An 18442-nucleotide genomic window follows, 5' to 3' on the forward strand; every position below is an offset into this window, starting at 1 on the left:
CAGTATTTTTTCCATTTCTTTATCTTTGCTTTCTTCTAGTAATATTTTTTTAGTCTTTGGTATCCAAATCTTACCTCTTAGGTATTTTGTTATTTTTGGTGTAATTATAATCAGATTTTTTTTATAGTTTCCTTTTCAGATGGTTCAGTATATAGATGGGCAGCTGCTCTTGTTTGTTGAGCTTTGTCTGTTAAACTTTGTTAAATTCATTTATTACTTCTACTAGATAGGAGTATGTGTGTAGTCTTTAGGGCGTTTGCATACAAACTCATATTGCCTACAGACAGATCATTTTATTCCTTCCTTTGATCCAGACGTTTCATTTCTTTCCTCTTGCCTAATTCCTCGGCTACAACACCGAGCATTATGTTGTGTGGGAGTGATGAGAGCGGGCAGCCTCACTTTGCTTTTGGAGCTTTGTCACTCAGTACAATGTTCAGTTTGCATTTTCCACACGTGGCCTCGCTGTCTTAGGGTAGTCTCCTCTAGTGCTAGTTTGTTTTTCCAGATCATGCAAGCGTATTGACTTTTTTTGAGGAGGGTATTGACTTTTGTCAGAGGTTTTTTTGTTTGTTTTTTTATCTGTTGAGAGTATCATGTGCTTTTTTTTCTTCATTCTCTTCATGTAGTATATGGAATTTTGCTTTGGTGTGTTGAACATTTATTTTAGACACTGATCCTACATTGTCACACTTTAAATGACACCCCTCCCCCAAGCCAGGGTTTTAACCCACAGCCCTGTGCATGGTAGGCAGGGGCTCTATCACAGAATTGTGAGGAGAGAGAGAGAGAGAGAGAAAGGGGGGCGGTTTCAGAGTGGGTTATCTCTTTGCACTCTGCAGTTTCCAGGGTATCAAACTCAGGTGGTCAGGTGGTAGCAAGTGCTGTTGCCTACTGAGCCATCATGACTCTGTACTTTAACAACTCTTATTGTCCAGTGTCTTTGATTGTGTTCACAGTGTTGTGATACAGCCATCATCACTATCCTCAAAAATGCCCTCATCACATGGAACTGAAACGCATTACTTATTAAGTTGTAGCTCCCTATCCCCCACCTCCAGGGCCTGGAAACATCTATTTTCTGTATCTCTGAATTTTCCTGCTTTAGACATTTTATATAAATAAAAGCATATATATGATTATATATGTTAGAATGTAGGTATATACATATATAATATATAATATATTATATATAAATGTTAGAATGCCATCCCCTTCTTTAAAAACAGTTTTTGTGTGAGTATATATGCCATGTGTGGGTGCTCCCAGAGGCCATCTTTTATTTTTATATTTATGAGTGCTCTATCTGCATGTATACCTGCATACCAGAAGAGGGCATCAGATCACATTATAGATGGTTGTGAGCCACCGTGTGGTTGCTGGGAACAGACTGCACGACCAATGGAAGAGGTTCTTAATTAGTGAGCCCTCTCTCCAGCCCCCACGTGTTCAGTTTCTTAAATAACTTTTTAAAAAGATTTATGTATTTATGTATACAAGTGCTTTGTTTTCATATACACCAGAAGAGTGGAGCACATTCTAGTATAGATGGTTGTGAGCCACCATGTGGATGCTGGGAATCGAACTTAGGACCTCTGGAAGAGCAGCCATTAAGAGCTTAGCAGTGCTCTTAACTGCTAAGCCATTTTTCCAGCCCAACATGGAAGCCATCTGATGCTCTTACATTTTATCCATTGATTTACCATTGTTCCTTCCTTTTTTTTTTTAAAGACAGGGTCTCAGTTATTTAGCTCTGGAAGTCCGGAACTCAGTATATAGACCAGGCTGTCCTCAAACTCATTGAGATCTGCCTGCCTCTGCCTCCCGAGTGCTGGCAGTAAAGGCACATGCTGCCACACCCAGCTTTCTTTCTGTTTTGACTTTCTGACGGAGGTGCTGTTTCATTTTGAGTCAACTTTTGTGTATGGTGTGAGATACTGTAATAACTTCAGAATGTCTTTTCACCCAGGTTGAAGATGAATGTTTGTCCCAAGAGAAGCCAGTGGCCATTGGTCACTTGAAATTACCTGCTAGTCTCAAGGGCCACACTGGCAAACAAGACATGAACACTACAGCAGAGTCACTCGCCACAGTCGGTAGGGTACATGTCGACATCTTACCTGCAGAAAGGAGGGACTCAGTGAACGATGGCATAGTTCAGGAGAACCAGCCAAAACACTCGGATGCCTCTAGTGAAACAGACAGTCAATGCAGTGTTTCCCAGGAGAAGGAGAGGCTACAGGGTAATGCCAAGTCCAGTGATCAGCCTGAAAATATCCTTCCCAGAGGGCCCTCTGCTGATGTGGATGGGGAAGGGAATGAACCAGTGAAGCCATTGCATCCCCCAAATAAAGACCAAAAGCCAGAGTACCAGGTGAGTGGAACACAGAAGGAATGGTTTCCCGAGAGAAATACAGGAACTGTGGTTACAAAGGTGTAGGTATGGGACTGGAGAGATGGCGCATTGGCCTAGAGCACTTGTTGCTCTTGCAGAGGACCTGGGTTTGGTTCCCAGCATCCTCACGGTGGCTCACAACTATCCAGAGCTCCAGTCCCAGGAGATCCTCCGTGGGCACCAGGCACACATGTGGTACACATACAAACATATAGACAAAATATTCATACCTATAAAATAAATAAATCTTAATTTTTTAATTATTAAAAAAACTCAAAGATGTAGGTATGCCCCACCTATGTTAGGAAAATCAGTTATTTGTTGTGCGAATTTAAAGTAGAAGAATACTTTCATCACCTATGAAAACAGCACCAAACTAACCAAACCATGTGCAGTCATGTGACTCCCCATTCTGCCTCATTCTCAGCCCATGGCAACTTTTGCTCATGGATTTGCCAATTCTGACCATCCTGTGTAAGTAGATTATATGATTCATGGCCTGTCTCCTTTCTTTTAATTTATATAATGTTTTATGTTTCTAAAGTTTATCCATGGCATTCATATACTAGTATGCTTTTTATTGTCCAGTATGTTCCCTTGTAGGTAACGCTTTTAATTTTGTGTGTGTGTGTGTGTGTGTGTGTGTACATGTGGTGTTGGGATTGAACTCAGAGCTTTACACATGCTAGGTTAGGCAGGCAGGTTCTCTATTGCTGGGTTAAATCTCTAACCCTGCTATGAATATTTGTGTATATGCTTCTTTTTAAATTTTTGTTTGCTTTTTTTTTTTTTTTTAGATTTATTTATTTATTATTTATACAGCATTCTGCCTACATATATGCCTGAGCACCAGAAGAGGGCACCAGACCTCATTATAGATGGTTCTGAGTCACAGTGTGGTTGCTGGGAATTGAACTCAGGACCTTTGGAAGAACAGCCAGTGTTCTTAACCTCTGAGCCACCTCTCCAGCCCTTGTTGCTTATTTTTATGTGTGTGGGCAGTTTGCCTGCATGTGTGTGCAATGCCCAAAGAGGCAAAAAAAAAGGGTGTTGGATCCTCTAGGGTTAGAGTTACAGGTAGTTGTGAGCCCCCAGGTGGTTGCTGGGACTCAAAGCCAGGTCCCCCGGAAGAGCAGCCAGTGCTCTTTATCCCTGTCATCTCTGGCTCCTGTGCATTTTTTTTTAAATCATTTGTTTTGTGTGCATGCATGCACATGTCTATGGAACACATGAGTGCTGTGGAATGCAAGTAATGATCAGAGGACAACTTACGAGAGTTGGATTCTCCTCCCCCTGTCTGGGTTCTGGGGATTGAACTCAGGCTGTCAGGCTTGGTGGCAAGTGCCTTTACTCACTGAGCCATCTTTACCAGCTGTGTGTGTGTGTGTGTGTGTGCGCGCGCGTGCGCGCGCGTAGCACGGACACCATGGTGCGGGTGCAGATGCCAGAGGACAACTTTGTGAAGTTGATTTTCTCTGACTTTTGTGTGGGTTCAAGGGATCAAAATCAGGTTATTATGCTTTGATGGCAGAGCTTTTATTCACTGAGCCATCTCAATGTACATATGTTCAATGAACAATTTTAATGTTTATTTTGTGTGTTTGGGTGTTTTGTTTGCATGTATGTCTATGTACCACTTTTGTGTTTGTTCCCTAGAGAGGCCAGAAGAGGGCATCAGATCCCCTGGAGCTGGAGTTATTGTTTGTTGTGGGCTCCCATGTAGGTGCTGGGAGTTGAACCTGGGTCCTCTGGAAGAGCAGCCAGTGCTTTATTTTTATTTTTATTATTGGTTATTTTTCAAGGCAGGGTTTCTCTGTGTGGCACTGGCTGTCCTGAAACTCACTCTGTAGACCACACTGACCTCGAACTCAAAGAGATCCCCCTGCCTCTGCCTCCCCAGAGCTGGGGTTAGAGGCGCGCAGCACCGCTGCCTGGCTGCACAGTGCTCTCAGTCACTGAACCGTCTCATCTCTCAGTACCCACGCCATGTTTAACTTCCTGAGAGACGACAGCCAGTGCTGTGTTCTAAAGGAACTGTGGTCATAGCTTCTCAGTGGTGATTCACGAGGGTCCTACCTTCTCTGGAATGTTTGTCAGGACTTGCTATTGTCCATCTTTTTTAATACTGTAACCAAACCCAGTGCTTCATTCATGCTCAGCAGGCGCCCTACCGCTGTCCTACATCCCCAGTCCTGTTGGCAGCACTGTGATTCTAGCTATTGGCCCCAAGGGTCTGCAGGAGAGTCTTATTTTTTCTTTTAGATCTTATTTTTATTATTTTTAAATTATGTGTGTCTGTGCGTGGGTATGTGCACGTGAGGGCGCATGTCCTGTGAGGCCAGGGATATCAGATCTTCTGGAGCTGGAGTTACAGGTGGTTGTGAGCTACCTGAGGTGGATGCTGGGAACGGAGTTCAGGTCTTCTGGAAGAGCAGTATGTGCTCCTCACCACTGGTCCATCTCTCAGACCCTTACTGTGGTTTTGACTTGCATCTTCCTAAACACTTGCCTTGTCTGCTCATGGACTGAGGACTTTTTTATACATGCACTCGTCATTTCTGTACTTCCTTGGAGAAATGGGCTGTACAGAATCTTGGGCAAGTTTTTGAATGTTCATTTTTATTTTACGTGTATGAGTGTTTGCCTACATGTATATTTGTGTACCATATGCATTCCTGCTACCCATAGAAGCCAAAAGAGGATGTTGGAGTGTCTGGAACCAGAGTTACAGACAGTTGTGAGTTACCATGTGGTTGCATGAAACTGAACTTGATCCTCTGCTGGAGCAAAAGTGCTCTTAGCTACTGCACCAGCTCTCTAGCCCCTTGTTGCCTTCCTTTCCTTCTTTCTTTCCTTCTTTCTTTCTTTCTTTCTTTCTTTCTTTCTTTCTTTCTTTCTTTCTTTCTTTCTTTCCTTCCTTCCTTCCTTCCTTCCTTCCTTCCTTCCTTCCTTCCTTCCTTCCTTCCTCCCTCCCTCCCTTCTTTCTGATTTATTTATTCATGTAAATGCTCTGTCTGCATGCACACCTGAAAGTTAGTAGAGGGCATCAGATTCCGTTGTAGATGGTTGTGAGTCACCATGTAGGTTCTGGGAATTGAACTCGGGAATTGAATTTCGAAGAGCACCCAGTGCTCTTAACCACTGAATCATCTCTCCACCTCCAAAAGAAGATTTTTTTTTTTTTTTCTGGACAGGGTTTCTCTGTTGTAGGCTTGGCTGTTCTGGAACTTGCTCTGTAGACCAGGCTGGCCTTGAACTAACAGAGATCCACCTGCCTCTGCCTCCCGAGTGCTGGATTAAAGATGTATGTCACCATTGCCTGTTGTTGCCAATTTTTAATTGGATTTGTTTCTCTTTTTGTGACCAAATTGAAAGTGTTCTTTACTTTAGAGGCAAGAGAGTAGAAATCAGAGCATTTGTTAATTAGTGCCGTCATTTCCTGTAAACATAGCATTCATTTTGAGAAAGAGAATACTTCCTTCTCACTTTCATTTTACAATTAAAATTGTTTTTTAAATTTATGGGATATGAAGCTGGAGAAATGGCTCAGAGGTTAAGAGCACTGGCTGCTCTTCCAGAGGTCCTGAGTTCAATTCCCAGCAACCACATGGTGGCTCACAACCATCTATAATGTGATCTGATACCCTCTTCTGGCAAGCACGTGTGCATGAAGATAAAGCACTCATATACATAAAAATAAATAAATCTTAAAAAATCAAGTTACAGACGGTTGTAAGCTGCCATGTGGGTACTTGGAATTGAACCCAGGTTCTCTGGAAGGGCAGCCTGTGTTCTTAGCTGCTGAACTCTCTAGCTCTTCCTTTTGCAATTTCAAAAGTGTAGAGCGTTTGGCATTTGAAGTTCAAAGACTGTTGTGTTACTCTGTGCAGTTCTTTTGTATTTGTTTCTTTCATTTTATTGCTTTTAAGGATCAAGTTACCGGTGGATGTATTATAGAAAAACAGGACGGCATCCATCCAAGACTCCAGCCACAGAGCTCCATGTCTGAACCTTCTGTGTCCCGACAGCGAAGGCAGAAAAAAAGAGAACAAACTGACCATGGTCGAACAAAGAGCCAGGTCAGCAATCTCTGTGCAGTGAGTCATTGTGCTGCTTGGGAGACAGACTCTCTGGAACGCTCGACTTTTGTATAGAATGGTTAGCAGTTGCCAAAAGTGCAGAAGAAATGCAAAGAGTGGATCAAGAAGCTGATCAAGGATAAAGTGCTTAACACTAGCTTTCAAATATCAGTGAGTTGGAAATGTAGCAGAAATGAGTGGATCATTTGAAAATTAAAGGAACAGGCTGTTGGTTCCTTTGTGCTATGTTGCTAAACACTATATATAGTGTTGCTAAACTATATATATATATATATATATATATATATATATATATATGCCTTATTTACTACATATGTGTACAGTATATAAGATGTATGATATATTGAATATTATATATGTAATATGCATAATAGATGTGTCTATCTATCTATCTATCTATATCTATCTATATATAAACTTTTTTCTATGTAGTTCTGGAAAAAGAACCCAAGTATAAAAGGAACTTTTATTTGCCTGGTTCAATTGTTGTCTCAGAGCTTACTGCCTTTTTCTGCTAAACTAGGCCTAGTCCTGGAAGCTTCTAGCTTCCTTATACTCTATCCTAGGCCTAGAATGTTTTCAGCCTCTGAGACTTACTGCTTAATAAGCTCACCCTTTCTTGTTCTTTCTGAGCTCTGGGCTGGCTGGTTTAACTCAGCTATTTTGGCTCAAACTTCTCTCCTGTCTGACTGATTCAATCTGACTTTCTCTTGGCCCCTGAATTGCTCTACTTGGCCTCATGCTAACTCAAGCAATCTGCTCTAATCTCCTGGTTCCTTCTCATTCTCTGTTTCATTTGGTCTTCACCTGAGTTCTCTCTCTTTGCAACCTGTCTCTCTATTACTGTTCTGGTAAAACTGCCTCCTCCCTCTGCATTACCCATTAAGTAGTTTCCCTTTCCTCTCTCTTCTAGTGAGAGTTGGGAGTATTCTATTCTGTCAAATTTTTCTCTGATGCATCATTTTTTCTGCCACTCAATTAGACATCACTTTCAAACATGGATGTTTCCTTCTACATACTAACTTCACCTTCATTGTTTGGGATTAAAGGCTTGTACCACCATGCCTGGACCTAAGCTTTTCTTTAGCTGAAACTTGCTCTATACCAGTCTGGCCCTGAACACAGATCTGCTTGCCTCTGTCTCCTGGCTTAAAGGCATGTTGTATTCCAGTCGGAGCACACAGACTTCGAAGGTCTTTAAATGTGATCTCTTGCCAGAGCAGCCATAGTCTGAATTAAAATTCCTCTACACCCAGGGTCTTGTGTAAGCTGTATAAGCACTCTGCCATCAAGTTGCAATCCTAGCTTTCAGTGCCTCCCTTATTAAAATATCTTCCCTAAATTTCTTAGGTAGTCATTCACTTTTGGCAAAGTCTCTGTAGCACAGGCAGGTCTTGAAACTGTGGCTTTCTTGCCTCAGCCTTTCAAGAAGCTAGGATTATGGGGTGCATAATCAGGCCTCGATTTTAAAAAATGTTAGTGTAGCTCAGTTGGTAGAGTGCTTGCCTGGCATGTATGAAGTCCTGGGTTCAGTTCCCTAGCACCAAGTAAACTAGGCATGGTGGTACAAACCTATGACCCCAAAATTTAGGATATGTAACTATGAAAATCAGAAATGTATACTCATCCTTGCCTACATATAGTCAATTTGTGGGTAGCCTGGGGGACATAAGGCCTTCTTTTGTTTAAAAAAAAATATATATGTATGTATGTATATTCAAGACGGTAGTGGCACAGGCCTTTAATCCAAGCACTTAGGAAGCAGAGGCAGGTGGATCTTTGTAAGTTTGAAGCCAGAGCAAGTTCCAGGACATCCAGAGCTACACACAGAAACCCAGCCTTGAAAAAAAAAAAAAACAACAAAAAAATTTTAATGCTTTAAATAAAAATTTTAAAGACAAATCACTGGTGAATGCATGTGGTACTTGCAGTGGGAAGTTTTAGAGATGGCTATATATGAAACTAATAATCTCCTCCTCTTTACATTATTCAAGTTCCAGGAATCACCCCCTCAGCTTTTGCCTTCTCACCCTGCTATTGGAAAAGTGGATGTCATATCAACACAGCAAAATAATGAAAACCAAAATAGACCTGTGGCCGGGTCTGTAAACAGTTCAAGGATCGGTTCAACATCATCATCAAAGGTTGTATGGATATATGCTGGGTTTAAAAATACTTCTTATAAAGATTTGGACTATAAAATCTATGTATATTGTAGGGATTCATATTAAAACATAGTGGCCCCACTTTACCAATTCTAGAAGAGACATTTGTGCTTCACATTAGCTTTGGTTGAAATGGATTTAGCCTGCAGCTCCAAAGATAGCCATTTGCAGTTGCTTCTGAGTATTAGAAGTATAAAAACGTCTTCTTGTTCTTCTACAAATGAGCCTCTTCCAGAAGCCAGGGCTGTGATATTCCTTAACAGCTGTGACCCTTATGTGTACCAAATTCCATATGCAAAGTGGTTTCTGCTCCTTGAGAGACCATGGGAGGCCTTTAGCACTGTTGGTACATTATGCATTGCTACAGGAATAGTGACTAGAAAGAGGAATAATTCCATGATTTGTTTCAAAGGATCGGCCATTATCGGCCAGAGAGAGAAGACGACTGAAGCAGTCGCAGGAAGAGATGCTCCCCTCAGGTGAGGTTTATCTAGCTGTTGTTGATAGCTGGAGGCAGCGTTGGCTCTGGTTGTTAGGTATACAAGCGTTGAAGCAGCAATAATCCATTTGGGAAAAGCATTTGGAAGAGTTTTTGAAATTTCTTGGAAAAGCCTTATAAGGTATTATAGTGCTGACTCTGTGTCAGAGAAAGAGGGTTAAAATGTCAGCCAGAGACTGGAGGGATGCTCAACGGTTAATGGTACTTGTTGCCCTTGCAGAGGACCAAGGTTCAGATCTGAATACCTACCTGGTAGCTCGCAACCATCTTTAACTTCAGTTCCAGGGGATCCAACACCCTCTTCTGACCACTGTGTGCTGGTTACATATGTAGTACACGTACAGACATGTAGGCAAAACACACATACACATAAAATAAAAATTTAAAATCTAAAAATCTTAAACAAATAAATAAATAAATTTAAAAGGAAGAGAGAGCCAGAGAGCCGGGGGCTTTGAATTTTAAATTGTTTTTAGATTTATTTTATGTGTGCATTTTACTTGCATATGTGTATGTAAGTCACATTCATGCCTAGTGCCCACAGAGGTCAGAAGTAATCATTGGCTTACATGAAACTGGAGTTACATGGATGGTTGTGAGCCGCCATGTCTGTGTGGCAACAGAACTCAACCTTCTGCAGGAGCATCAAGTGCTCCTAACAGCTCAGCCATCTTTCCAGCCCCTCTGGTGTGTGTGTGTGTGTGTGTGTGTGTGTGTGTGTGTGTGTGTGTGTCTTTCTTACTACCATCATCTAAAAGTTGTGTTACCAGTTTTTCTTTATTAAAGGTGACTGTGTCTCCAGCATGATGGTAAATGTGTTAACGGTAGTATTTTATTTATGATTTTAATCATCCCAAAGGTAGACTATTACTCTGTAGTTCCAGAGGGTTAAGTGACTTGCCCAAGGTCCAAAGCTAGTAAACTCAGAACTAAATTTGGGTTAAAGTGACAGATACTAGAATGATGATGAATGTGCTGTTTGGGTTACTGTAGCTTACTCTTTCTATGGTATCTTCTATACTGTGTACAAAGTCTTCCTTAGTTGAGTCCAGCCTACTACAGACAGCTACTGGGGTGTTTATATTTTCAGGCCCTTCAGTTCGGAGAACTCCAAGTGCAGTAGAGTCAGTGAAGCCCCAGGAAGAAGAGAAACCCATCCCTGCCCGACGATTCTCTTCTGACTGCAGCATCACTCAGGTGCATCACACACTCCTGAGGGAAAAGGTAGATGTGTCTATTTCTGGGGAATCTAAGACAGCAAGCTTCACAGACATCAGCATCATTTATTTAGGGGCATTGTGGACTAAGTTATTCCTTTTTGGAGACAGGGTCTCAGTAGCCCAGGCTGACCTGGAACTCACTGTGTAGCTGAGGATGACCTCCTAGTCGTCCTGCCTCCACTAGGTGTTGAGAATACAGGCATACACTGCCATACTCAGTTCATTTCGAGATAAAATCTTGCTGTGGAACCCAGGATGACCTTGAACTTTTGACTTTCCTGTTTCAGTGTCTGGTTTACTCAATGTTCTATGCTGTGAAGAGACACCATAACCACCCTAACTCTTACAAAGGAGAGCATTTAGCTGGGCAGTGGTAGTACACACCTTTAGTCCCAGAACTCCGGAGGTAGAGGCAAGAGGATCACTGAGTTTGAGGCCACCCTGGTCTACAGAGTGAATTCCAGGACAGCCAATACATAGAGAAACCCTGTCTCAAAAAACAAAAACAAACAAACAAAAAAAAACCCCAGTAAAACAAAACAACAACAACAACAACTATTAATTAATTAATTAAAACAGGCATTTAACTGGGGCTTGCTTGCAGTTTCAGAGTTTTAGAGCTGAGGACCTCTGGAAGAGCAGCAAGTGCTCTTAGCCACTGAACCATGTCTCTAGCCCCTGTCTATTTTTCTTTATCAATAAATACCTCATCTGTCTGGCCACATTATAAAAAAATATTTATTTACTTTTATTTTGTGTACATTGATTGGTGTTCTGCCTGCTTGTATGTGTTTGTGAGGGTGTTAGATCTCTTGGAACTGGAGTTACAGACAGTTGTGAGCTGCCATATGGGTGCTGGGAATTGAAGCCAGGTCCTTTGGAAGAACAGTCAGTTGCTCTTAACCATTGAGCCATTTCTCTAGCCCCCACGTCTGGACAGATTTTTAACTCATTTGTTAATCATTAATCTTTAGTTTCCTGTTTGTGTCAAGTTATTAAGGTTTTTGACCTAGAATCTTCTCAGATTTACTCTATAGGTCCTAGGCCAGCTTGGAACTTAATGAAATTCTCCTGCATGAGTTTGCTGAGTACTGGGATTAGATGTGAGCACCACACCTGCCTGTGTTGTCCACAGTAACATTTAGTTGCTTCACTAATCGACATCTGCCCTTTCTAAAGCTGTAAGGTTTAAGTGAATTGTATTAGGTAACCCTGTAAAGAACTTTAATAATCTTACATAGAGGCAGGTGGAAATTGCCTGGATTGATGTGCATGGCTTCATTCAAAATGCCAGTGTTCCTTCTGGAGTAAGCCCTCTTGCTGAGAACTGAGTCACCAGAGCAGCCATCCACTCCTGTCTGCAAAGGAAATGTGTTGATAGCTGAGACTGTGGTGGTGGAAAGCTTCACCCTGATGTTCCTCGGTCTTAAATATGAACTTCACGGTGAATGGTGACATCATTTGAATAAGTTAACTTTTCTGTCAGTTTCTCCTTTTTGATTGTATTCAAGGTACCTTGTTATTGCACTTAAAACTTTGTGAGTTTTACATTCTGGGTTTGTTGTTCTTTCCAAACACTAATAGGAAAAGAGCCTGATACATGGTCTGTCTGAGGATGAGTTAAGTTCTTCTACGAGCTCAACTGATAAATCAGATGGGGATTCCAGGGAAGGGTAAGTTCTTGGTTGCTGTCTCAGCTCTGTTTGAACTGCCTCCAGATAGCATAGCTAGAACCTGTGGGTCTCATCATAACATTACAAATGGTTTGCAGTACATCCTAGATTACACATATATCTTGTAGGAGGGACTGGCGAGATGGCTCAGTGTTAACAAGGCTGGCTGCCCTTCCTGAGGACCTGGCTTCACTTGCCAGCACCCACGGCTCACAACCATCTGTAACTCCGGTTTCAGGGGATCCGACACCATCTTCTGGCCTCCGTGGGCACTGCATGCATGTGATACACATTCATGCAAGCAGATCACCTACACACATAAAATAATTTTAAAAATTTAAACAGAATTGATCTTCTATGAACAATGTCATTTTCACTCAGAATTCTTAGCCTGTGTTCTTGGACCTACACGTTTGTAGTTTTAATCAGTGTTGAATGTTATTTTCCTTGCATCTTTTTGACACTTCTTCCTCCCTCCTTTCCTGGGATTCTTTGTTTTTTGAGACAGGCTCTCACCCCTCCCTCGGATTCCACGTACACCTGTATTAGATTGCTTAGGCATGTACACAACCTCTGTGATGTTCTGATTATTCTTCCACTTTTTTCTTTGTTCTATTTCCATAGATTATACAGTAAACTCACCTGTTCTCAGTGTCTAGTCCATTAGCCCTATTTAACACATTGTGTCCTCTAAAAGTTTGACATAGGCCTATTGTATACCTTCCACACTGCTCCCTTCGTATGTTCATATTTTTTCTATTGTAGCCATATGAAATATATTAATACCTACTGTCCTCATGTACTCGTTCTATCACTTGTGTCACTTCTGGGTTTCTTTTTCCATTTTTTTTCTTTCACAAGGGTGAAAATTTCATTTTTTTTCTCCTGTTTTCAGTTTTCTTTTTCTTTTTTTTTCTGTTTTCAGTTTTTTAAAAAAGATTTATTTATATTTATTATTTATACAGTACTCTGCCTACATGTGTACTTACATTCCAGAAGAGGACAGCAGATCTCACTATAGATGGTTGGGAGCCACCATGTGGTTGCTGGGACTTGAACTCAGGACCTCTGGAAGAGCAGCCAATGCTCTTAATCTGTGACCCACCCCTCCAGCTCTATCTTTTTGGTTTTGAGTGGAGTGTACCTTGTGAATTTTAGCTCTCTGAGGATGGTATCTCTGTGTTTCTTTGATTATTCTTTTAAAACTTTTTCCCCCCAAGACAGGGTTTCTCTGTGTAGCCTTGGCTGTCCTGGACTTACTTTGTAGACCAGGCTGGCCTGGAACTCACAGAGATCCACCTGCCTCTTCCTCCCACAGTGCAGGGATTATAGGTGTGCACCGTCATGTCTGGCTTCTTTGACTATTCTTGACTTTTTATATTTGTGTAAAATTAAGTCACTTGGACTGGCTATGTAGAATTTGTATGCAAAGTTGGCTTGCTTCTTTCTGGCCCTCTCCTTTCCAAGCTCCCTCTTGCCTTCTGCTAGCAGAGGCTGTTGAACTTTAGCCCTTGCTTCTGCCTGATGCTTTCTTTCTGTCTATTGAGATGCTAAATATTGGATTCCTTTCCAAAATCAGATATCAATTTTACTCATTCTTCATTGTCTTTCTGTAGTTGATTTTTGTATTTCACAAGTATATTATAGTTTCTTTCCTGCTGGGTATTTGCAGGTAGAACCCCTTAAAGGTCATTTCACATTTAACTTTTATGTGAAGTCAATAAAAGTCAATACTAAGGAGATTTTTTTTACTCAGGAAAAGCCATACAAATGAAATGAGTGACTTGGTACAGTTGATGACCCAGACTCTTAAGCTGGATTCTAAAGAGAGCTGTGACAATCTCCAGGTACTAAATCCAGTATCAGAATTCAAACTTCATCGGAGGTACCGAGACACACTGGTACTTCACGGCAAGGTTGTAGAAGAGGTGGAACTCCACTGTAAAGAGCTGCCTTCAGGTGATTGGCTTATTCTTTCACAGCGTCACAAATGTAGTTGGTGGAGAACCAGGCTAATACTTGCAAGTTGTTTTTAATTTCTCATTTGGATATCTACATTAAAGGCATATCTTATGCAGTCAACAGATGTAACCCAAAAGTTTCATGAAAATGTATGTTTTTATATTTTGGTTTTATGAGGCAGCGTCTCAGTTGACTTCAAACTTGCTCAAGTTGGCCTCAAACATACTCTGTAGCTAAGAACAGCTTTGAACCGCTGATTCTCTGGCCTTAGCCTCTCAAGTGGTAGAATTCTAGGCATTTGCTACCATTTGTGGATATGGGTATGTGCGTGTGAGTGCAGTGCCCATGGAGATCAGATGCACTGGGTCCCCCGAGCTGGAGTTACGGGTGGTTGTGAACCACCTGATGTGCGAGCTGGGACTGAATTCAGGTCCTCTAGGAGAACAAGGACTCTTAACCACTGAGCCATCTCTCCAGTTCCTTGAAATTTGATTTTTTATTAAATTTTTATTTTTATATTAATTACAATTTATTTGCTTTGTATCCCAGCTGTAGCCCCCTTCCTTTTTCCCTCCCAATCCCTCCCTCCCTCATCTTCTCCCCTGCCCCTCTAGAAATTTGATTTTTTAAAAAAGAAATAATTCAGTAAGCCTTATGTCATTATATGAAATATTTGAAGTTGTTTTTGGTTTTTTGTTGTTGTTTGTTTGTTTTCCAGACAGGGTTTCTCTGTGTGGCCTTGGCTGTCTTGGTCTCACTTTGTAGACCAGGCTGGCCTCAAACTCACAGAGATCCGCCTGTCTCTGCCTACTGAGTGCTAGGATTAGTCGAACACCACTGAGCCTGGCATATCTGAAGTTTTTAATGTCAGTTTTCTTCAAATTGGACACTTGTTAATTGTTAATTCTTCAAGTTAGGTTTTTAGATTTTAGAGATGTAGGGATCTTTTTTTTTTTTTTTTCATGAGGGATGTAGATTTTATTTTATTCCGCATGAGTAACTTATCATGGAGGTATCCTGGATTTCAGAAAGGTTTATCTGTCTATATAGATCTGTCTGGCTCAGAGGCTAAGAGCATTGCTTGCTCTTCCAGAGGTCCTGAGTTCAATTCCTAGCAACCACATGGTGGCTCACAACCATCTTAATTCTTAATGAAATCTGGTGCCCTCTGCTGGTGTTCAGATGTACATGCAAGCAGAACATTGATACATAATAAAATAAAGAAATCTTAAAAAAAAAGTACAAGTAAAATAGAAATGTGAGATGCAGGAATCTTAATGACTAAATTTTTAGTCACTGAAATACTAGAGATGTAGCTTACTGGTAGGGCTTAACCTAACAGGTACAAGGCCTGTGTTCCATCCATTCCTAGAACCCCCAAAAATAATTTTTTTTTTTAATTAAAATAGGGCAGGGTAGAGAGATGGCTCAGAGGTTAAGAGCACTGGCTGTTGTTCCAAAGGGCCTGAGTTCAATTTCCAGCAACCACCTGGTGGGTCCCAACCACCATCTACAGTGAGATCTGGTACTCTCTGCTGGTGAGCAGGTATACATGCAGGCAGAATGCTGTATATAAATAATAAGTAAATACATCTGAAAGAAAAAAAAAAGAATGAAAGAGGTTTTTTTTTTTTTTTTTTTTTTTTTAAGCAAACTAAAGTAGGGCTGGAGAGATGGCAGTTAAGAGCACTGGCTGTTCTTCCAGAGGACCTGGGCTCAGTTCCCAGCATCCATATGACAGTGCACCATTGTCTGTAACTCCAGTTCCAGGGGAACTGAGGCCCTCTTCTGGCCTCTGTGAGCACTGCAGATGTGGTGCAAAGACATGTAGGCAAACACCTAAACACATAAAATAAATATAAATATTTAAAAAAAAATTGAACTATATAAATGAGCTAGGCAAGATTGCTCATGTCTGTAATCCCCGTACTTAGCAGGCTGAAGCAGGAGGATCACTTAGAATTTGCAGCCTGCCTGGGCTACAGAATAAGACCCTGACTCAAACAGATAAAAATAAGTAACATAAGAAAGGGGATTATTTGAATTGAAGAAGGGGGCCAGTGACTGATGGGAGGATGGTGGAGGTCATGGGGGTAATTATGATCAAAGTAAATAATATATCTATATACAAATGTTATAATGAAATACAGTATTGTATGATAACTAACATTAATAAAATAAATAGAAAAAGGTACATTTATTTATTTATTATACTTTGGGTTTTTTGTTTTGTTTTGGAAACAAGTCTTTCTACACAGCCCCAGCTGTCCTAGAACTTGCTCTGTAGTGCAGGCTAGCCTATGGAACTCACAGAGATCCACCTGCCTCTGCCTTCCAAGCGCTAGGATTAAAGGCGTGTGCCACCATGCCCAGCTCAGGAAAAGTATATAAATGAAGTCATTAAGCCAGATTCTTATTGAAGTGAAAATAATTGCTACATGATTTTTACATATTGTATTGTTCTTGCTGTAGTGCTATTTATTTTCTCTGTTTTTGTTGCTGCATTTTTAGCTATCATACCAGGTTCTGAAAAGATCAGGAGAATAGTTGAAGTCTTGAGAGCTGATGTAATCCAAGGCCTGGGGGTTCAGCTTTTAGAGCAGGTGTATGATCTTTTGGAGGAGGAAGATGAATTGGAGAGAGAGGTAAGTGTCGTTACTGTGTCAAGCTGCTTTTGTTACAGACTTTTAAAGTTACTTTTTAAATATAATTTATGTACCCTGCAGCTTCCCTATTTGAAGTATATATTTCATGTTGAGCCATTAGCACAGTCAGTATTTGAACATGTTCACAGCTCCTCAAAGACCTTTCTACCATAAGCAGTGTCCCCATTGTCTTGAGTCCCCAGCCAGCCCCCACCAGCAGCAGATGGTTCTCTCTGCACATATTCCCTACTCTGGACAGTTTATACAGATGGAGTCACATACAAGCGATCTTTGTGTTTTGCTCCTCTCTGTGTATTTTGAAGAGTCATCCTTGTTGTAACATATATCAATACTGTAGTCTTTTTTATGTCCAGATGTTATCCTATGCATTTTGTTTATTCATCAGCTGATGAATACTTGTGTGATTTCCATTTTTCATGGCCAAGGTTTTACATTGCTTGATCATACAGTAGCTATACTGAAATGTTTGAGCGATTTCCAAACAGTTCCCTAAAGTGACTAAACCATTTTATAGTAGCAGTAGCATTTATATCTTAAGATAAGACATTCCAATTTCTCCACACTCTTGATGATAATTGTCTGTTTGGTTATAGCCATTCTAGTGGGTATAAGATGGTATTCATTGTAATTTTGACTTACATTTCCCCGATGACTAATGATGTTGTCTGTATTTTCATATATTCTTAACCATTCGCATATTTATCTTTATTTTAAACTTGAGCCAATAGCTTAAATTATTGAGTGTTTATGTATTTTAGATTCATGTCTCTTATCAGATGTAAGATTTGCAAATGTTTTTCTCAGTGTATAGCAGTGTTTGAGTTGATCCTTACACTATTTATGGGCCTATACAGAGTTTCTGATGCTTTGTGAGTCAGTCTTGGTAGGTTATTTCTAGGAATTTCTGTTTTGACTAGGTTATGAAATTGGTTGCTGTACAATCATTTATAGTTGTACAATGTTTATTTCTATAGAATTGAAAGTAACATATCCATTTTAATTTCTAATTTTCATAGTCTGAATCTTCCCTCTTGTGTAATCTGTTGAAAATATTGTGAAATTTTAGTAGCACTTGCTTGTGGTTCCAGGCACTGGCAGGAGGTTGCTTGATTCCAAGTGCTTCAGAACAGCCGGGCAACGTGAAGATCCATCTGAAAAAGAGACAGGAGGGTGGCAGGGTGGTGGTGGGCAGGAGCATTTGGCTGGAGGAGGAGAGGGCTGGAGTAGTAGTCTGTGGTTTGCTTGGGATGCTGTGCCCCGTGTGGCACCTCCACTTTCTGCTCTGGGGCAAAGGTGACCGAAACCCTATTATTTTAGTGTTGCTGCATTGAATCTCTACCTTGTCCGCTACGTAGGGCAGAAGAGAATTTCTGGCTTCTTGCTTAAACTCTCTTGAATTTTAGCTTCAGTTTTGCAGTAGATGATAGATATGTTGATGTACTCTTCCCTGAGGAAGACAGCCTTTCACCTGGGAGCAAGAAGCCCTATGTTAGGGTTTGATGGCAATTTTACTGGGGTTCACATACTAAGATTCCCATTGCTCTTTTCAAATTTTTTTACATGTTCTTTTTAAAGTTTTTTTAGCTTTGACTATTTTATTTTGTTTTATGTGTATAGCTGTTTTACCTACATGTATGTTTATGTATCACTTCTATTCCTGAAGCCCTTGGAGGCTGGAGGAGGGCATCCGAGCCCCTGGAACTGGAATTACAAATGGTTGTGTGCCTGCTGGGAACAGAACCTGGGTCTTCTGGAAGAACAG

The 18442-nt window shown here is 40.9% G+C and overlaps 1 protein-coding gene across 3 annotated transcripts in view; it reads left to right on the top strand.

Moving 5' to 3' along the window:
* Nek4 (NIMA related kinase 4) overlaps nt 1-18442 on the top strand; it is a 35633-nt gene that overhangs the window by 12572 nt on the left and 4619 nt on the right. For 2 of the 3 annotated variants that reach the window (XM_021635244.2, XM_060390837.1), the window contains exons 7-14: nt 1970-2374; nt 6325-6474; nt 8490-8639; nt 9073-9139; nt 10250-10383; nt 11964-12052; nt 13809-14011; nt 16526-16659. In XM_021635244.2, the coding sequence (XP_021490919.1) occupies nt 1970-2374; nt 6325-6474; nt 8490-8639; nt 9073-9139; nt 10250-10383; nt 11964-12052; nt 13809-14011; nt 16526-16659 (1332 nt within the window). The remainder of the gene's footprint in view (nt 1-1969; nt 2375-6324; nt 6475-8489; nt 8640-9072; nt 9140-10249; nt 10384-11963; nt 12053-13808; nt 14012-16525; nt 16660-18442) is intronic. The other variant, XM_060390838.1, reaches the window with a different exon arrangement.

The sequence above is a fragment of the Meriones unguiculatus genome, chromosome 9 (genome assembly GCF_030254825.1).
Source record: "Meriones unguiculatus strain TT.TT164.6M chromosome 9, Bangor_MerUng_6.1, whole genome shotgun sequence".
In the NCBI taxonomy this organism is placed as follows: Eukaryota; Metazoa; Chordata; class Mammalia; order Rodentia; family Muridae; genus Meriones; species Meriones unguiculatus.